This window comes from Mobula hypostoma, chromosome 9, assembly GCF_963921235.1.
Source record: "Mobula hypostoma chromosome 9, sMobHyp1.1, whole genome shotgun sequence".
In the NCBI taxonomy this organism is placed as follows: domain Eukaryota; kingdom Metazoa; phylum Chordata; class Chondrichthyes; order Myliobatiformes; family Myliobatidae; genus Mobula; species Mobula hypostoma.
The window spans coordinates 24,401,219-24,421,186 of NC_086105.1; the positions used below are offsets into that span (position 1 = coordinate 24,401,219).

The 19,968-nt window shown below is 41.7% G+C and overlaps 1 protein-coding gene across 6 annotated transcripts in view; it reads left to right on the plus strand.

Annotated features, from left to right (window-relative positions):
• The window catches only part of dock4 (dedicator of cytokinesis 4), a 366,243-nt gene that overhangs the window by 235,829 nt on the left and 110,446 nt on the right, over positions 1–19,968 (plus strand). For all 6 annotated transcript variants that reach the window (XM_063057889.1, XM_063057890.1, XM_063057892.1 and 3 more), the window contains exons 25-28: positions 3,146–3,280; positions 7,296–7,394; positions 11,256–11,350; positions 18,217–18,292. In XM_063057889.1, the coding sequence (XP_062913959.1) occupies positions 3,146–3,280; positions 7,296–7,394; positions 11,256–11,350; positions 18,217–18,292 (405 nt within the window). The remainder of the gene's footprint in view (positions 1–3,145; positions 3,281–7,295; positions 7,395–11,255; positions 11,351–18,216; positions 18,293–19,968) is intronic.

Consider the following 19,968-nt stretch of genomic DNA (forward strand, 5'->3'; position numbering starts at 1 on the left):
AAATCTGCAGATGTTGGAAATCTAAGCAACACACAAGATGCCGAGTTCCTCCAGCATATTGTGTGCATGGCTTGAAGGTTGACAGGTTGACATGAAATGGGAGGTGCATGCTTACTTGAGACAGTGTAATGTTACTGACACTATTATAGTGAAATAAGCAGTGATACAAATATATGTAACAGCAGAAATAAAAGATGAAAAGTGACCATTGCGGGATGAGAGTGTGTCGGTGAGTTGGAGATGGGTGGGGGGTTGGTGGGGAGAGTGCGGCAGGGTATTCAGGCAAGCTGTACGCATATGTTAGGTTGCATCAGGGTGTTAACAAGTCTAACAGCCTGGGGAAAGAAGCTGTTACCCAGCCTGACAGTTCTGGTTCTCAAGCTGTAGCACAGTCTGCCTGACTGTAGGAAGTCAAAAATTTTGAGAGTAGGATGGGAGGGGTCTTTGACAAAGCCGGAGGCACTGCTTAGCAGCAATTCTGATGCATGTCCTGTAACAACTTCTTTCACGCCATTTGAAAGCATACTACTACCCGTCTTCAGTGCAGCTTCTCTTCGATTCACCAAGGCAATTACAATTTATTAAATAATTACAAGATCAAGTAATGAAGCTAAGTGGAATGGGATGACAGTTCAGCCTTTATAGGGAGAAGTGCGTGTCCAAAAGACTGGGTCATTATCTGAGGAATTTGTTGAGTAGTTAATGAAAATTAAAGAAAGATGTACACCAAGCTTTTCATCCAAAACATGACCAAGAAATCAATAGCATTTAAATTGCAGTGTATTTATATAAATATGATAGTTGACAAAATGCAATCAGCGTCAAAGTGGGAGCAAATTCACAGCAAATGACCCTAAGCATTACATTTAAAATGTAACTGAAACCATGTTGAAATTTAATTTTGGGCTTTATTTGTCTTTAGATTGCTGTTACAGTTACATTTTGCTGTATACTGTGTAATTATAAGATGAGTAACTCAAATTTACTATACTACATAATTATCTTGCACACGCAGTTGAATTTAACAGGAAAAAAAATAATTACCTTTGTGCAGAGCTTGCAAGCAAGCTTCAAAAAATCAGAAGTGTGGACCCCAAAATCTCAGCTGCTCTGATCTGCTCCTCCTTTAATTATTTGAATGGCTTGAATCTAGACAGGTCAGATCCAATGAATATATTTGTGAAGATCTTTTTGGAAATGAAACTACTACACATCTTCCAGACCATTGTTATTTCATGTTGAAGGCTCACTGACCTGGGAATATTTGGGATGCATTTAACAGACCCATAGAACCTTCAAGTAATAGACGCGGTTAGGCTCATGCGAGTTGGAATATTGGCGGTACATGAATGATTTTGGCATGGTAGCTTGATATTCAGAAGGGATAACATTTCAATTCAAACTGTTCCCCCCACCTTCCCCACCTCAACCCTTACAAATTTGTCTCCATTTCTGGGTCGGGGTCAAGTCCTTGATCTCCAAGGATAGGAGCTCTAAAGTCACCCAAGTCACTTTCAGCAGAGTTCCCAAAGGAAAGACCTTTGCCCAAGTTGGGCTTTCTGTTGTAATAGCAGCACTAAATTATTGTCCATCTGTTTCTTCGATGAACTTCGGAAAGGCTGTGTTTGCCTGAATGTATGTCATTCTTTAAATGTTTGGAGCTCTAACATTTAAGTAAAAGGAATGGAGAGAAAACCTGATATTAGCTTGTTACACCAATTAAATTAAGCATAAGTGCCCCAGTAAATTTGTTATTTCTGTGAGCAATTGACCCTATTGGTTACTTAGTAAAATAGATTCTTTTGGGATGGTTTCTTAAATAATGTTTGAACTTCTTTCCTTGTGAGAATGGGACTTTAGGTGGAGCATAGAATAGGTAGATAGATACTTCATTGGTCCCAAAGGAAATAACAGTTACACAGTAGCATTGCAAGTGCACAGAATGCAAATATTAGAAGAGAAGTAAGAAAGAATTTAAAAAATGTTACCTCAAATAGCCTAGCAGGAGGGGATCATCACTTCCCAGCTATATGTTGACTCATTATAGAGCCTAATGGCTGACAGGAAGAATAACCTCATTTTAACACTCTGGAGTAGTGCAGTTGTCTTAGTCTATTACTAAAAGTGCTCCACTGTTCAGCCAAGGTGGCATACAGAGGGTGAGAATAAATGTTTCTTATATTGATTGTGTTTAGGAATTGTACTAGCTTACTTTAATTGTAAGTTAACAAATTAATTTAACTTTCATAATAAAAAGAAGTTCTATTGGAGATAGAACCTGAGCTACTGTCATTATTTTTGTGTGGCCTTGTGGATTGATTGTAGTTTGTTGTGTGATTGTGAAATGTCAGCACATAAATTGAACAATGCCATGGTGATAGTGTGGGAGTTTTGTTTTACCTGCATTGAATGTTAGACCAGGAGGACAGTGGTGCATGGCAGAAAGATCCATTCATTCCTCACAAGGATACTTCTTTCCATGTGATCTACTCTTGTAACTTCAGACACATGTCGTTAATCCTTGAGCGGTAAAATAAAATGTAGGCATCATAATCAGACCTTTCTCCATATTATTTTCTTATTTAAACTGATTTGTATCTGTCCTAAATGAGTGAAAATAAATCAATCGCTTATTAAGAAAGGACCCAAAAAATAAAATGTGTCTCCATGCAACAGGCTATTGTAAATGATGTCTTTACTACACAATGTAAATTAGCTCTTTAAGCTTATTATTCAATGAGCGTTCATTTTCATGGCCTTTTTCAGACACAGTAGCGGGGGATCAGGTTGTACTGAAGCAAAATTGCAAATGAAAATTGACCAAAATCCTATTTACTTTAAAAAGACTCAGTTTGTTGTGGCATAATAGCTTGGAACAGAAAATAAGCTGCTGGAGAGACTCGGCAGGTTGGGCAACATCTGTGAAGGCAAAGAAATGGTCAACATTTTGAGTTGAGATCCTGTATCGAGAATGGTCATAACCTGAATTGTTGGCTGTAGCTTTGCTTTCAGAGCTGCTGCTTAACTCGCTGACTTCCTCTAAGTTTTCTTGTTGATCACTCCTTTGATTGAGCTGGTTTGTTTCTGTCTTGTAAGTACAATGTGAGTTGACTTGACACCAGCTGTAATTGATGTTATCATTTAGGAAGCGACTGTTTCAGGGGAGGTGGATATGCTTGTCGACAGCTTGTTGGGTATGCTGCTGAGGACAATATTAGAAATCAGCAATAGGCCACAGCCCTCCGGACCCACAATTCGTTTGCAGTTTCAGGATGTGACTGTAAGTATATTCATCAAAAGTAAACGTCTCTGTAGCAGCAGTTAGTTCCTATAGTGTTCTTCATGCTTTAGTAGGTGTTTAAGCTTTTAATGAAAGTAGCTTAAAACTATACACTGGTACAATTGACATTATACACTTAACACAAAATAAATTTATTTCACTTTACAACTTTGCACTTTGGCCACCTGGTTATATACTTTTACAATTCAGACCCACGTTGTATTACTGTAAAATATTTCTGGTACTATTATTTTTGCAAAAAAAGCATGTACACAACTGGGTAAAACTTAACCATTTTCATTTCAGATCTATGAAGTTTTTATTTTCAAAACTTTCTTCCATCATGTCTGAGATGAAAGCTAGCTACAAAATCATTTATATTTTGTCTGTCTTTATCTGTCTATCTACACTCCTCCCATTTCTCTCTTCCTTGTGTCATGTGTCCCTCCTGCTTTTCCTATACCTGTCTCTCCACTCCCCAGCCAGGTTCACATCAAATCAGGAATACCAGCTACAGTGACAGAGGAGAGATCCGCAATGCAAGAAGCCTTTGAAACTTCAGCAACCAATTAGCCTGGGAAGAAGCTTTCTTTTAGATTTGTGTGGGAACACATTAACAGGAGTGGACTGCTCAGCTCCTCAAGCCTTGTCAGACATGTCCTCAGATTGTAGCTGTTGTGCTCCTCCTGAAAGCCCTCGCTTCAGTTGTCCAACAAAAATCTAGAAAATTCATGTTTTTCTTTTTTTTTGGAGGAGTGGGTGAATTGCATTTTGGATTTCGTCTTCAGTTTCTATGTAACATTCCTTATTATTTAAATTTCAAAATAGTCTAGTTTGAATTTTAACATAATGTTTTCTTGTTCTGAGTTTCCCCACCAGAATAAGTGTTATGCAGTCAAAACTGTAAATATTTTCTCTAAATCTTCGGTGTTCCTTTATTTCTTAATTATTTAATGAAACATTATGTATATAAACATCCTGGGAATGAAACCTATGGTAAAAAAGAAGCACAATAAATGCTTAACAGGTCAAATAACATTGGTGGTAACATCAATGCACTTTCAATAGAAGATATGCTCCCAATCTGAAACTTATTTCTAAGTCTGCTACTGACTTGCCTCAGAATTTCCAGCAGTTTTGCTTTTATTGCATATTAAGAAGTACTGAAGTTGGAAAAAGTCTGGAATTTAAAAAGTGTACTCATTTTGCAATTGAAGTTCAGCACTAGATAAACCACACCAGTAATTGTCTTGCTAAATCACTGTATTTCATTAATCACAACTAGTTCAAAGGTTTGCCACATAGTTCAATTACTTAATTCTTTAGTGTTGCACCTCTCTTAAAGGGTCAAAGTAAATTTATTATCAAAGTACATATATGTCACAATATATAACCCTGAGATACATTCTCTTTCAGTTCTTTTAATTCTCTCATAGCTTCTAGATATCATTACTTATATAGGGGTTGACGTACCAAGTTTTTCTCCATGTTCCTGACTCCGTCTAACATGATCATAATTTTCCAGAGCTGTTGCTACCTTTTTATGCACTTGCTTGCAAAGCTCACAGGCATTGCTTTGATTTTATTACCAAATGTGTAGCTATAGGTTCTTCATTTTCCTTATCCTTAACTTTCAGAATTATTTAACCTCCTACCCTTGTGATTATCAGGTTACCTATCTCCACAGATCTTGGCATTTTTATCTGCTTGTTCTGTACTCTGAGTCAGTGAGATAGTTCACAAGGTTGTAAAGTTCTATCAGCTATGTTCAATTATCAATACTAGACAGGTCACCAGTTTTCAAACTGAAATCTGTTTCAACTATATCTCCATGTAGTAACTGACCAAGTATCTAAACATGAATGTGACCACTTCACATTTCGTCATGTTTCTTTGTCTCCTCCTCCCCCTCACACTACACTGGTATCAAGAATTGATCTAGGTGATCTGATATTACCAACTGAAGTTGCATTTATGGCAGGAGGCTATCACGATATCACATATTTATCAACAATTTCGTAAGTTTCGTAGGTTATAAGTAAATGAACGTACCACATGCTACATCAGTGCATTTTCACTGTACCATCAGGTTATTTGTGAATATTTATCTCCTTCCAAAGTTTTGCATTGATCAACCTTTGGCAGAGTGTGGCCTACTAAAGAAGAAAAAACAGTTCAACCATTTTGGGTTAGTTTAATGAATTCAAAGTTATCAGCTAAAACATGAATGAAAAACATGAGTGAATAATCTGGACTGGCATTTCAGTGCAATAAGTAGGGATTGCTGTATTTGAGATAATATTGTCTTTTGAATGTGATTATATCACAGTTCAAATGGATGAAGACCATAAGATGTAGGAGCAGAATTCGGCCATTTGGCCTATCGAGCCTGCTCTGCCATTTCATCATGGCTGATCAATCTTCCCTCTCAGCCCCAACATCCTGCCTTCTCCCTGTTTCCCTTCATGCCCTGACCAATCAAGAATCTATCAAACTCTGCCTTAAATAGATGTAGACTTGGCCTCCACAGCTGCCTGTGGCAACAAATTCCACATATTCACCACTCTCTGGCTAAATCTGTAGGTTTATCTGTGGAAGATCTGTGGACATTATTAAATAAAAGCTCTCAAGCATCTCTTAACAAACAGACTTTCTTCAAGCAATGACAAGAAGAATAACTACTTTGTGTTGCAGTTTATGAGATTCTACTTTTCACAAACATCTGCCCTTCCAATTGTGTGAGGATGTGGAATGACTTGTTGGATGTGAATACACGTGCCTAGTGCTGAATTAAGTCTTCTTCATATCTTATTTTCCTAAGTTGTTTGGTTGCTTTTGCATTTAGAGCTGTTAAACACCGGAGATGATGGTATTTATCACATGAGAAATAGACTTAAATTTCAGTACAATTAAATAAAAACTAGGAAATCCTATTAGAAACATTATCCAGTTCAACAAAAATGATCATTGAGTGAAATATAAGATAACAGCCATGCTGGAAATGCCCACTTGGTCAGGTGATAGCTGTAAAGAACAAAATACTGTTGCAGGTCAGTTATGATTCATAAGTGCTAAGCTCATAATTTGGCCACTGGGTGAAAAATGGACACCTTCATTCTTATACTTTGATGTTCAAATACCTATATGTTTTATTCAAATGAAAATTAATTTTTTCATCTTTTTATGAGCAAGATAAGGCAAAACAATATGAAAATAATGAATCAAATCTGGAAAAAAACATTTAAGTCATAAATACATGTGTGTATTTCATAGTTTTCTAAATTAGCGCTTTGCAGGTAACATTATAGCACATGACAGACCTTGCACCCTTATTCTGTAAGGCAAGGAGTGAGGGGGTTCTTATGGTAATGTTCAAGTGGTCTTATTCTCACAGTCTTTCATTATTTTTTGACAAACTGGAAGAGACTCGGTCTCCTCCAAGTACGAGGTCAGCCAATGGTTTGCAATTAACACCATAATTGGTATTTTTATTTCTATGTCATTAATTATCCACAGGCACTCAACATGAAAGCTCTCTTGTAGATCTTGGAATCACTCTTAAGATTTTAGAGTGAGCAGGACCCATGTAAAGTCATAGCTGAAGAATTTGAGAAAAATGTTTTGGGGGCCAAGTACTGTAATTGGGTATATTTAAAGCGGAGATTGATACATTCTTGATTAGTTAGTGTGTTAGCGGTTATGGGGTGAAGGCAGAAGAATAGGGCTGGGGAATTAAAAAATCAGCCATGATGGAATGACAGCAGACATGATGGGCCGAATGGCCTAAATCTGTTTCAAAATCATATGATTTTATGCCCCTCATAATTTTATATACTTCTGTTAAGAAACCCCTCATCCTCCTTCATTACAAAGATAATGAACCCAGCCTATCGAGTCTCTCGATTATGAGATGGTACCTTTTTGAACAGACTGTACACACTTCAGTGCTGACACTGTTATTGCCTAAATGCCTGCACGACTGGTAACTTGTTCTGTTCCTGTACGTTTCTGACAGGGGGAGTTTGTGGCGTGCCTGCTTGCGCTGCTCAGGCAGATGACAGATAAACATTATCAACAATTTCTGGAGCACTTCACCAGCAAAGATGATCTCAGGGTGAGTCAGCTGCACTTGTGTGAGCAAATGCATTGATCTGTCAATTAGCAGAGCAGCGAACAAATGCTTGAATGACTATTTTCCCCTTACTGGTCTATAATAATTGCATTCACAAGTAACTTGGAATCCAAGTATGTTCCTTTTCAATGTTTCTAATCAATTTGAAATATTCTTCAAATATAAAAAACATTCATTGTATGGAAGGTAAAGTGACTTTGGGGAGCAGAGAGATTGAAACCACACAGAGGATACCAAGGGAGTGAAGAGGAATTTGAATGCAGTTATTTAAATAAAAGGCACAATAAAATCCCACTGAGCCCAGTCACTGCAAAATGCTCCTCACTGACATCTGATTACATGCATAATCACACAAATATGTGGAAACAAGCTGACATAGTTCAGGCATGAAAAGCTTTCAGCCTATGGCCTAGTTAATTCCATGGCCTAGTTAATTCCATGGCCATCTCTGGGTAAGTCCAGTCTTGTTGGCATAATGGACACAGAGAAATGTCAGGCCTGTGACATTTAGTTAGGAAGAAGTGAACAGAGTGTTCTTGTGAAAATGAAAGATATCAGGATAAATTTTAGGAAAGAAATGCCCACTAATTGCCATCTGTTTCCCTTCAGTTCATGAATTAATATTCCCCTCTGTTGCACTGGATTATGAGCTGGAGGTATCAACACAGGTCATGAGCAAATCGACAGTGCTTCTACTGATTAAAGACATGAGATAATTCAGATCTTGGAATCTGGAACAACAAACTAAACACTGGGAGAAACTCAGCAGGACAGACATCACCTATGGGGGGAGATGGACGGTCGACATTTTGGGTAGAGGCCCTCAGTCCAGGTGCAGCAGATCAACCCAAAAACATTAACTGTCCGTTTCCCTCCATGGTTCCCGAGTTCTGATTTCCTCCAGCATTTTGTGTGTTGCTCCTACCGAATGACAGCTGTCTAAAATCCTGAATGACAGCAACCTGCATGGATCCCTTGGCAGGTGGCCATATAATTACAGAGAAAAAACATTTCCTTGCCCACTTTAGTATCACTGTGGCATTTGGCTATGAAGGGTAGAGTAAGTGTAATGTGGTGCTGGTGAGTGATTAGTCCTTAACTTCACCTTGGACATCCTCAATTGTTTGGCATGACCACTGATTAAACTGACTACTTCCAAGAATGGATCTAGCAGCTGTGAATCATTGCGGACAGCAGCAGAAATGTGTTCCATGATAATCGGCATACACAGTTTCTAGTGTTTCTCACTGCCCAGCGATATCGTGAAACTGGTGTTCAAATTTCTAGTATTTCTCACTCCCCCACAATATTGTGAAGTTGGTACTCAAACTTCTAGTATTTCTCACTCCCCAGTGATATTGTGAAGCTGGTGTTGAATGAGAGTACACAAACTCACTCCAAGTGCGACCAAAATCAGATGTATCTAAAAATGAGCTCACTCATTGAAACTTCAATGGACGACAACTTGAAAAGAATACAGTGTAAGCTGTGTTGCAGGCAGAGCTAAGTGATCCCACAAATACTATGCTATGAAAGCTTTGCATGCCTTGCCACATTCAGTCCTGAACAGAGCTGTGTAATTAAACAATTTTATAAAAACCAATGGGATGAGAAAAGATCCTGGTCACCGCCCAACTCACAATGCTGGAGCCGAGGAAGAAAGGTCAAAAGATGGTTCTGTGGCATCTGGTCAATGGTAGCCTTCAGTTGTGGTGCCAAAAACACTGCTACCACTCGAGCTTTGCATAGAATCAGATTTCATATCACTGGCATATGTCGTCAAATTCATTGTTTTGCAGCAGCAGTGTATTACGAAACATAATAAAAAAACTATAGATTACAATAAGAAATAGATTTTTAAAAAATTAAATTTTTGCAAATTGCAAAAAGAGAGCAAAAGAAGAAAATTGTCCATTCAGAAATCTGATGGCAGAGGGGAAGAAGTTGTTCCTAAACCATTGAATCTGTGTCTTCAGGCTTCTGTACCACCTCCTTGATAGTAGCAATGGGAAGAGGACATGCCCTGGGTGCTGGGGGTCCTTAATGATGGATGTTGCCCTTTTGAGGCTTTGCCTTTTGAAGATATTGATGTCGAGGAGGCTAGTGCCCAAGAAGAGCAGGATGAGCTACCTCAGTATCTGTCACCCAGTGGCACTCGTATCTACTGTGATGAAGTACTTTGAGGGGGTGATAATGTCCAGAATCAACTCCTGCCTAAGTGAGGACTTGGACCCAATTTGCTTATTGCCACAATAAGTTTACAGTGAATGCAATCTCACTGGCTCTCTACTTGGCCTTGGGTCACATGGAGAATAGTAATACCTACATCAGGTAGCTGTTTATTGACTACAGTTCAGTGCTCATCACAATTATACCCTCAGTTCTAATCAACAAGCTCCAAATCCTGGGCTTTTGTGCCTCCCTCTGCAACTGGATCTTTGACTTCCCCAGTGGGAGACCATAGTCAGCGTGGATCAGAAATAACATCTCCTCCTCGCTGACAATGGTGCACCTCAATGATGTGTGCTTCGCCTACTATTCTATGGCCTACACACATGACTGTGTATCTCGGCACACATCAGGCAACTGAGCATGAGTGAAATGAGCAGATTTGCCATTAAGGCCAAGGAATTGACTGTGGACTTCAGGAACTAAGTTGAGGTAACACATGCCAGTCCTCATTGAGGGATCAGCAGTGCAAAGGGTGAGCAGTTTCAAGTTCATGGGTGTCAACATCGATGAGGATCTATCCTGGGCCCAAGATAATGATACAATTACAAAGGAGGCACAGCAGTAGCTATATTTCATTAGGAGCTTGTGGAGATTTGGTATAGCACCAAAGACTCTCACAAATTTCTACAGATGTATCATGGAGAACCTTCTAATTGAGTTGGTTGCATCACTATCTGATATGGAGAGGAAACTGCACAGGATGGGGGGAAAAAACCAACAGAAAGTTGCAAACTCAGCCAGCTCCATCATGAGCACCAGCCTCCCAGCATCCAGGACACCTTCAAAACGCGATTCCTCAGAAAGGCAGGGTCCATCACCCAGCAAATGCCTTCTTCCCATTGCTATGATCAAGGAGGTCGAGGAGCATGAAGACACACCATAATGTTTCAGGAGCAGTTTCTTCCCCTCCGCCATGAGATTTCTGATGGACAATGAACCCATCAGCACTACCTCAGTATTTTTTTCTTTCTCTTTTCTTTTTTTATATATACTTGTAATTTATAGATTTTATTATTATGTATTGCAATGTACTGTTGCCACAAAACAACAAATTTAACGACATATGCCAGTGATATTAAACGTGATTCTGATTCCATGATGGCCGATTTTGCAACTTCTGCAGCTTTTTTCAATCTTGTGCAGTGGCCCATCCATACCAGACTTTGAGGCAACCAGTTAGAATGCTCTCCATGGTATATCTGTAGAAATATGCTTGAGCCTTTGGTGACATACCAATTCTCCTCAAACTCTGAATGAAGCCCCTGTCATGGCTTCTTTGTAATTGCATCAATATGTTGGGTCCAGAGTAGATCTTCAGAGATGTTAACACCCAGGAACTTGACTTCCCTTTCCTGATCTCCACAGTGGATTCCTCGGTCTTGCTGATGAATCTGCTCACTTCAGTCTTGCTCAGCCTAAGTTTTTCCAGGGTTGCTCAATTTTAGTCCTCATCACATCCTTGGTCAAACAAGATAAACTAAATTCTATTAGGCCCTTGATATCAAGCAATATTTGCTAAGTATATTACCAAGGATCTCTGATAAAACTATGGTCACTTCAGAGTTAGTAGGATATAATTCATTGAAATTAATATATATATCTTTTTTTAAGGATTTTCTGCTGCAGATTTTTACAGTGTTTAAGATTCTAACAAGGCCAGAGATGTTTCCAAAAGACTGGACGATAATGCGCTTGGTTACAAACAAGTAAGATCCATAATTTAAGATGCTTGTGGCAGTGCTTGTATGACCGTTGTTTATAAACTCTTGAACACTGACGGTACGTTAAACATTTTACTCGCCGGAGTTAAATGAATGAGACCAATCCTGAAATATCCAAAGTAATTATTACCTCTTGGATTTTGGAATTTGATATTCAAAAAATGTGGTTCCTCTTATCATAATAGAGTTTCATTTTCCTGGAACTCGCCAGGGAGAATGGACAAGAGATCTTGGCATTAAGGGGAAAGGTGGACAATATTTCTAAATTAGAGCTATTAGAACTATCTCTTCCCTGGTACATATTGCAGTATTTGATTTATCTTCCTTAATGTATTCTGGAACAAATCACACAAATCAGAATCAAGAGCAAGTTCCCACTAAAGAACATTTAATGCTGTAATACATGATAAATTCATTATGTGAGGTATTTCAGAGGAAGCTTGTTAAAATACAACCCAGTATCTATTATCCCTGGGAATAGTGTTTTGGGGCTTCACATTCATGAAGACATCACACTTTAGCTGTCTTGTTCATCTGGCCAATAAACCAAAAAATTAAGTGTGTTTTAAAATTGAAATATGTGTTGTCTCCTGGACTTGTTGCATACTGTAGTTGTGATGGGGGCACTGGAAGTCCGTTGTTGTAATAATTGTGACTGCTGTTCTGTGACGCCGTTCACTGTTTTCCATCAGTTTTTGGCAGCGCCTGTCTTCAAATCTGGTGCAGGCTTCATAGCACAGGGCTCGCCAGCCAGTTCTGCCAGCAGCCGCAGCTTCTAGTTCCCTTGGCTGGATGTCACAGTAGCATAGGGTTTCCTTCACAGTGTCTTTGTAGCGCTTGTGCGGACGACCTTGAGGTCTCTTTCCAGTCTCCAGTTCACCATAGAGCAGCTGGCGAGGCATACGGTGGCCGTCCATTCTGATGGCGAGTCCCACCCACTGCATTTGGGCTCTGATAATCAGGGACTCAACACTGGTGGACTCTGTGCGACTCAAGGCCTCCAGGCTGGAGACACGGTCTTGCCAAGGATGGAGCGGAGGGCGCGCATGTGAAATTTCTCCAGTTGTTTGATGTGTCGTTGGTACAGAGTCCAGAGAGAAGGGATGACCACAGCTCTGTAGACTTTCAGCTTTGTGGCGATGCAGACGCTGTGTTGACTGAGCACTCTGGTACGCAGCCTCCCCAGAGCCTGGCTGGCCTTGCTGATCCAGGAGTCAATTTCTTTGTCCAATCACTCGAGATGATGCTTCCCAAGTATTTGTAGCTGTTTACATTGGTCGGCTGGGTGTCGTCAACAGTGATTTTTGATTCTATGGGGTTGGTGTTTGTCACGGGCTGGTGAAGTACTTCAGTCTTGCTCAGGCTGATAGTTAGGCCAAAGAGCATAGCAGCGTCTGAGAACTTGTTCAGCATCAACTGTAGATCACTGTCTTTGTGCGCCAGGAGTGCACAGTCATCAACAAAGAGGGTTTCTTGAATGACTGTATGGAGGCACTTCGTCCGTGCGATCAAGCGGTGAAGGTCAAAGAGAGAGCCGTCCAATCGGTACCTGATGTACACTCCCTCCCTCAGACCTTGGACAGCACGTGACAACATGCAAGTGAAGAACAGATTGAACAGGACTGGGGCTAGTACACAGCCCTGCTTCACCCCACTGGAAATGACAAATGCAGCTAACGTATAACCAGTGCAAAGGACCTGTCCTGTCATCCCGTCGTGGAGCAGCTGAATCATCTTCACAAATTTCCTCAGGCATCTGTAACATCTCAGGATGATCCAGAGAGCCTCCCTGTCTACAGTGTCAAATGCCTTTGTCAGGTCAAGGAAGACAGAGCAATGAGGCTTGTTCTGCTCGATGGCACTTCTCCTGGACTCCGTTCTGGCCGAGAGCCACACTGTGCCTCTGGGAGGTTCCTTTCCGAGACAGTGACAAGTCTGTTCAGGAGAATGCGGGCAAAAGCCTTGCCTGGGACGGACAGCAGTGAGATACCCCTGTAGTTTCTGCAGTCTGATTTGCTTCCCTTGTTTTTGTAGAGACCCACGATGAGGGCAATTGCAGATCTCGTCAGGCATCTCCTCTGTGATCCAGATGTCTTCCAGGATGTCTTGGAATGCCTGTAAGGTGTTTGGGCCTAATGCTTTGTCAGTCTCAGCAGGAATGCCATCCTGCCCTGTTGCTTTATTTGGGTTCCTCTGCGAGATTGCTTTCTGGATCTCATCAGTGGAGAGCGGCAGGTCTAGGTCATCCAGAACTGGCTGCTGAGGGATCTGCTGTAAGACATCAGGATCAACTGTGGACAGCCTATTGAGTAGGTTGGAAAAGTGTTCAGCTCTGCGGCTTTTCAGTGCTTCCTGGTCTTTGATCAGGCTTGACCCATCAGATGACAGCAAGTGGGAGCATCCTGATTTAGAAGGACCATAAACTGACTTTATGGTGCTGAAGAACTCTCTGGTGGGATGCATGTCTGCATAGCGTTCCACTTGTTCAGCCTTTCTCTGCCGCCACTCGTCCTGCATTTCTCACAGTTCTGCCTGTACTTTGGACTGCAGGTGTTTAAAATTGTCTTTCTTTGAGACAGATGATGGGTCATTCCGCCAGTCTGCATAGGCCGTGTTCTTGGCCTGAAGGGCTGCTGAAATGGTCTCGTGGTTTTCATCAAACCAGTCTTGATGCACTCGGGTTTTCAGTCCGAGTACAGTTGTTGCAGTCTGCGTGATGACATCTTTGAACTGCATCCACTTTTCAGAACAGGTTTCCACAAGCGGTGAATTGCCGGAGAGTTTTTCATTAAGTACATCTTGAAAACATTGGACTTGACCTGGGTCTTGCAGTCTGCCGATGTTGAATGACACTCTGACAGTCTTTGGTTGCTCACAATGGGGGCTATGTGCAGGTTGAGGACCGACTGAACCAGCCTGTGATCTGTCCAACACTCAGCACCTCACACGGCCCGGGTGATGCTGATGTCTTGAAGGTCACGCTGGCGTACAATGACATAGTCGAGTAGGTGCCAGTGTTTGGACCTGGGATGCATCCAGGTTGTTTTGTACTTGTTTGCAGTCCGAACATCGTGTTAGTGATGCACAGGTTGTGCTGGGCACACTTTCTCAGAAGCAGCAGGCCATTACTGTTTAGTTTTCCCACCCCATGTCTCCCAAGGACTCCGTCCCAGTTGTCGCTATCTGTCCCCACCCTAGTGTTGAAGTCGCCCAAGATGACGAGTTTGTCGCTGGCGGGTGTTGTCCGAATAGTCTGGTCCAAGTCCTCGCAGGAACTTTCGTTGTCTTCGTCTGGACTCACGAGAGTAGGTGCATAGACACTGACAATGGTGATATACCGGGAATTGCTGAGAGGAAAGCAGAACTTCATGATACGTTCATTTATTCCAGTGGGTAGAGCAGGGATGTTCTTCAGCAGAGCAGTTTTGATTGCAAAACCTGCTCTGTGGATCCTGTTGTCAGTCTGTGGTTTCCCTTTCCGAAAGAACGTATATACACTCACAGCTTCCTGTAATGACCCCTCGTCTGCAAGCCTGGTCTCACTGAGTGCAGCGATGTCAGTGCGATAACGGCGAAGTTCGGCCGCTATGAGTGCTGTTCGTCTTTCAGGCCTTGCCACCTTGCCTCTATCCAGCAAGGTGCGGACGTTTCAGCCTCCAGAGATGAGTTTGCTTTGATTTGCTTTTCTTGATGCATGTGGACCACTGAGGAGATGATCCGCCAGCCGCGGTTAGCTAGCCTGATGTTGTGGGGCAGGCAATGTTTAGGGTACCTTTTCTAACCCCCTCCCTCATGCGAGGGTGGGCAGTGCTGTCCTAAAAAGGGCTGCCCAGTCGCCCTGGATGCTGCCGGACGTCCCTGCTGCCCCGGCTACGGAGACGAACAACCACTGATCCAAAGGCCGCCTACGTGCAGCTTTGTGACTACAACTGCTGGTGGTCATCTCCACCTGTTCCTTCGCCACTCCCCCATCGCTGCAGGGCTTGACGAGTTGGGTTTGGACTGAGATGAATCGCACAACAGAAACCCATGCGTGATGGAGTTTTAAGTGGAACAGCTGTTACACAGGTGCAATCCCACTCCCTCGGCAGAAGAGATCTTGATCCAGTGGCACGGACAACCGTTACAGCTGGAGACCTCTCCTGCTGCAGTGGATGACCAGGATGTCTAAGTGCCTTGTCGTGCTCCTAGCGCTCCACTACGCCTGCTGGGCTGCCTTCTTGACCGTTGGACCATTAATCAGTCTGCTCCGGTCAGTCTGCCAGGGCCAGACTTCACACACTGGGATAGACAGATCCTCTACCTCACCGAGGGTCAAAGACCCACCGGCTACCCTCAACTAGTTTGGCCCATCTGCTGAGACGGTTTACCGGGGTGTGGCCGCTGCGCATGCTACAGCTACTTGGAGCCACAGGTGAGAGCTGAGCGCCAGGTGGGGACCAAAGGTGGATGAGCTGTCCTGAGAAAGGGCATGGCAGGCCCCCCCCCAGAGGTGCTACCCCTCCCTGGACACCCCATACACCCCCATGCAACTCTACATCATTACTAACTCTCCCCACCCCTTCACAGTAAGTAAGCATCAGACACTTGGCTGTTGTTTATTACTAAAAAGGCAGAAATTTCTCCCAAGTATATTGGGGGAGCATTTCTGGTAATGGGAGACTAAATGAGTGGTCATAGGTGTATGGTAGTTGCTCATAAATGAAACAGGAAATTGAGGGGCAGTCTCATTACCTAGGGGACAGTAAGAATTTGGAACCCTGCCATAGGGAGTAGCTAAAGTGATGAATATCTGTGCATTAAAGGGAAGCTGGTTAATCACACAAGGTGAAAGTAATTGAAGCATTTAAAGACAGGCTGCAACAGTGCTGAACAATGAAACTGTTGTACGCCATATGTAACTTTATATCCTAATTGAGCCCTGTAGTCTTGTACTGTATTATCAAGTTCCTTTTAATCTAATAGACCCTAAAGCCATGGAGTTATGAATGATACCTCTGGTAGCTGCCTTGGAAGGAATCTGTGCAGTAGTTTCTTCCATAATCTCCAGCCATTAGTCTGCTGCCCCTTTGGACATACATTTTTCTGCGTTCTTTTGTTGTAACAGATTGGACTGGACACGCCAGAGGCAGGAAACATGTTCCCGATGTTGAGGGAGTCCAGAATCAGAGGCCGCAGCTTAAGAATAAGGGGTAGACAATTTAGAACGGAGTTGAGGAAAAACTTTTTCGCACAGGAGGTTGTGGTTCTGTGGAATGCTCTGCCTCAGAAGGCAGTGGAGGCCAATTCTCTGGATTCTTTCAAGAAAGAGATAGAGTTTTTAAAGGTAGCGGAGTGAAGGGATATGGGGAGAAGGCTGAAACAGGGTACTGATTGTGGATGATCAGCCATGATCACAGTGAATGGTGGTGCTGGCTCGAAGGGCTGAATGGCCTACTCCTGCACCTATTGTCTGTTGTAACTGTTATGCTTTTCCCTTCATTTATTTAATTTCCTTCACTGTTGAATTTGGTTCCAATACCCTTTTAAATCTGTTTTTCTTATCCAAAGGAAACAACCAAAGGCTGTCCAGGTTCTTTGCAGAACTGATGTTCATGTCAGATACCATTGAGTAAATCTCTTCCAGCAAACTTTCTTCAAGATCCCAAAAATCTTATTAAAGACCAGCAACCAAAAATAACTCAAACCTCTGTCCAAGACCTAAGCATCCTTGTACAAAGTTCTGACATTTATTAAAATGATTACCAAGACTTGAGGCTATTTTGACTGTGTTGGTGACCGAATTTGCAACTCACTTATTTAGAATAATAACTTCAAGATAAGTTTTGATGAACTTTATAACTGGAAATGAAACTCTGGTTGTGCTGACCTATGTTGCCGTATTGTACAGTAAACTAGCAACTTGACAAAAAGTTTCTTAGCTTAAACTTGGGTCAGCAAAGAAACTGTGTAACCTTTAAGGAGAATTTTACAGATGCTGGTTTCAGATCTAGAAAGTTTACTGAAGAAGATTTACTTAATTGGTATCCCATATGAAGAACTTCAGACGTGAAATAAAAATAGAGAGTGCTAAAGATTTTGCACAGATTCAGCACCATCCTTGGAGAGAAAATGAATTTACCTTTCAGGTTTCATCATATTGGTCTCTCTCAGCAGCTACCTAACTGACCTGTGAAGTGTTTCCAACATTCTCTTTAAGGATTTCTGCTTAATCTTCCCTTGTTAACTACTGGAGCAGGAAAACAGGCAATGCAAAAGGAGACTGTGGATTGATTCATGGGGAAATGGGGTGGCACCGTATCTTAGCGTTGTTAGCACAACGCTTTACAGTGAATGTGACCTGGGTTCAATTCCTGCTGCTGCCTGTAAGGAGTTTGTACGTTTTCCCCGTGACTGTGTGGGTTTCCTCTGGGTGCTCCTGTTTCCTCCCACCTTTGTCATTATAGGTGGGGGATTGCTGAAAACATGGCTCGAAGGGCTGGAAGGGCCAATTCCATACTGTATCTCAATAAATATATAAAATTTTTAAATAAGCATATGAAGTAATCGAATTGGAACTAGAAAGAGAATGTAGAGCTGTTGCTTAAGGGGTTGCTAAATAGTCACCCAACAAATTTGGGAAATTAATGACTTTAAAGAATGACCTCTCTGATCAAAACTACAAGTGAAAGATATTTAATACAAATTTCTTTAGATGGTCGTAAACAAGGGATATACCTAGTTATTTCAACAAATATAAGCACTGATTACAATGTGAAACATGACACAGCTGCAGCTAATGTCATTTTTTTAATGTGTGAAGTTACAAATTATGGTTTCAGATGCTGATCCCTGCTTTTCTCCTCTTTCAGTGTGATCATCACCACAATCCTGTATCTCTCAGATGCACTTAGAAAGAACTTTCTAAATGAAAGCTTTGACTTCAAGGTAACGTGATTTTAATTGGATTACACTCTATTGCCTGCTGCTTTTTGGCTAATGTACATTTGACCATTGACCTAATTTTGATTTCTGCTCTATTCAATCTAGTTCATTCAGCTGCTGAGCAGATACTGCAGTAAATAATCTTGTTTAGGGTGATTCATTCATTGTTATTGCTCCTGTGAGGAGACTTTTCAAGGCCATATTAAACTCGATTGGAAGTAATAATTCTGGGAGAACTAACAGAATTTGCAAGAGCATATTTAGCTTGCTCAGGGTGGGTAAAAGCCTGCTGCAGGAGGACTGGTGTCCGTACCAAACTCAACAACCGGAATTTAACAGGAGAAAGTTTGAAGTTGGATGAGTAATCTGCCCTAAGAGCCAGGTAATTAATTTATCTATAAATGATTCACGAGACTTAATGAGTTACACAGGACTTGTAGATGGAGGGATGATACTTCCCCTTTTTTCTGGAATGTCTAACAGCAGGAGGAAGGCCTCAAGCTAAGCGGTGAGCCATTCAGTACAGAACGCAAACACAAGGCAATAGGAGTAGAAGAGGGACACATGCCTCCTCAAGATTGTCTCACCATTTAATGCGATCCCAGGCCTGATGTCCTTTTCTGTGCTAGTACCACAATGCCCTCAGTACTCTAAATTTCCTCTTTGAAAACCATCAATGAATGGGGCACCAAAATCTTGCAGGAACAATGAACTTTAGAAGTTCCCTTGCAATAAGAAGAATGTTCTTATCGAACAGAGCATTGCGAATTCTCTCCTCACAAAGCTATGGAGACTCTGTTGCAGAGTATGTGCAATGCAGAGGTAACTAGATCTTTAGATAATGGGATTGCAAGATATGAGATCAGTACAGGAAGGTCTGAATTTCAATGAGCTCTGAGGTCAGCCGTTGTCACTGAATGGCAGGGCAGGCTTTCGGCCTATTCAATTTTTTCTCTTATTTTAATCGTCAATGCCTTGGATTCTATTGGTGACTGGGTTTCTCAGGATTTGGGTAAATGTGGGAGCTGAAATGATGAAGAAATGGTAAAATCCAGAGATAAGTGTTATTCCAGGACTATTTGGAAACAGGATTGTTTAACCTGTAGCTCTTTGAACAGAACTGCCGTCTCCAGATCTATGCACATTCAACTTCCTCAGTAATCTTCAGGTCATTCCACTCTGGCAATCTTTTGAACTCGCCTCTTGTCTCCAATGCTTCACCTCTGGTGCTTCAGATCACTGATATCATGTATCGGAACATACAAATCTATGAAGCTTTGCTAACAATGCGTGCATTGGGATCTGGACCAGCTCGAAAAATGGGCTGTAAATTGGCAGGTGGAATTTAATGCAGACAAGTGTAAGGTGTTGCAATTTGGGAGGACCATCCAGGGTAGGTCTTACACAGTGAGCGGTAGGGCTCTAAGGTGTGCGATAGAACAGAGGTATCTGGGAATACAAGCCCATAATTCATTGTAAGTGGCGTCACAGATCGATAGTGTTGTAAAGAAAGCTTTTGGCACATTGGCCTTCATTGATCAAGATACTGAATACAGGAGTTGGGATGTTATTTTGCAGTTGTATACAATGGTGGTGAGGCTTAATTTAGACTATTGTGTGTGCAGTTCTTGTCACCTACCTACAGGAAAGATGTAAATAAGATTGAAAGAGTACAGAAA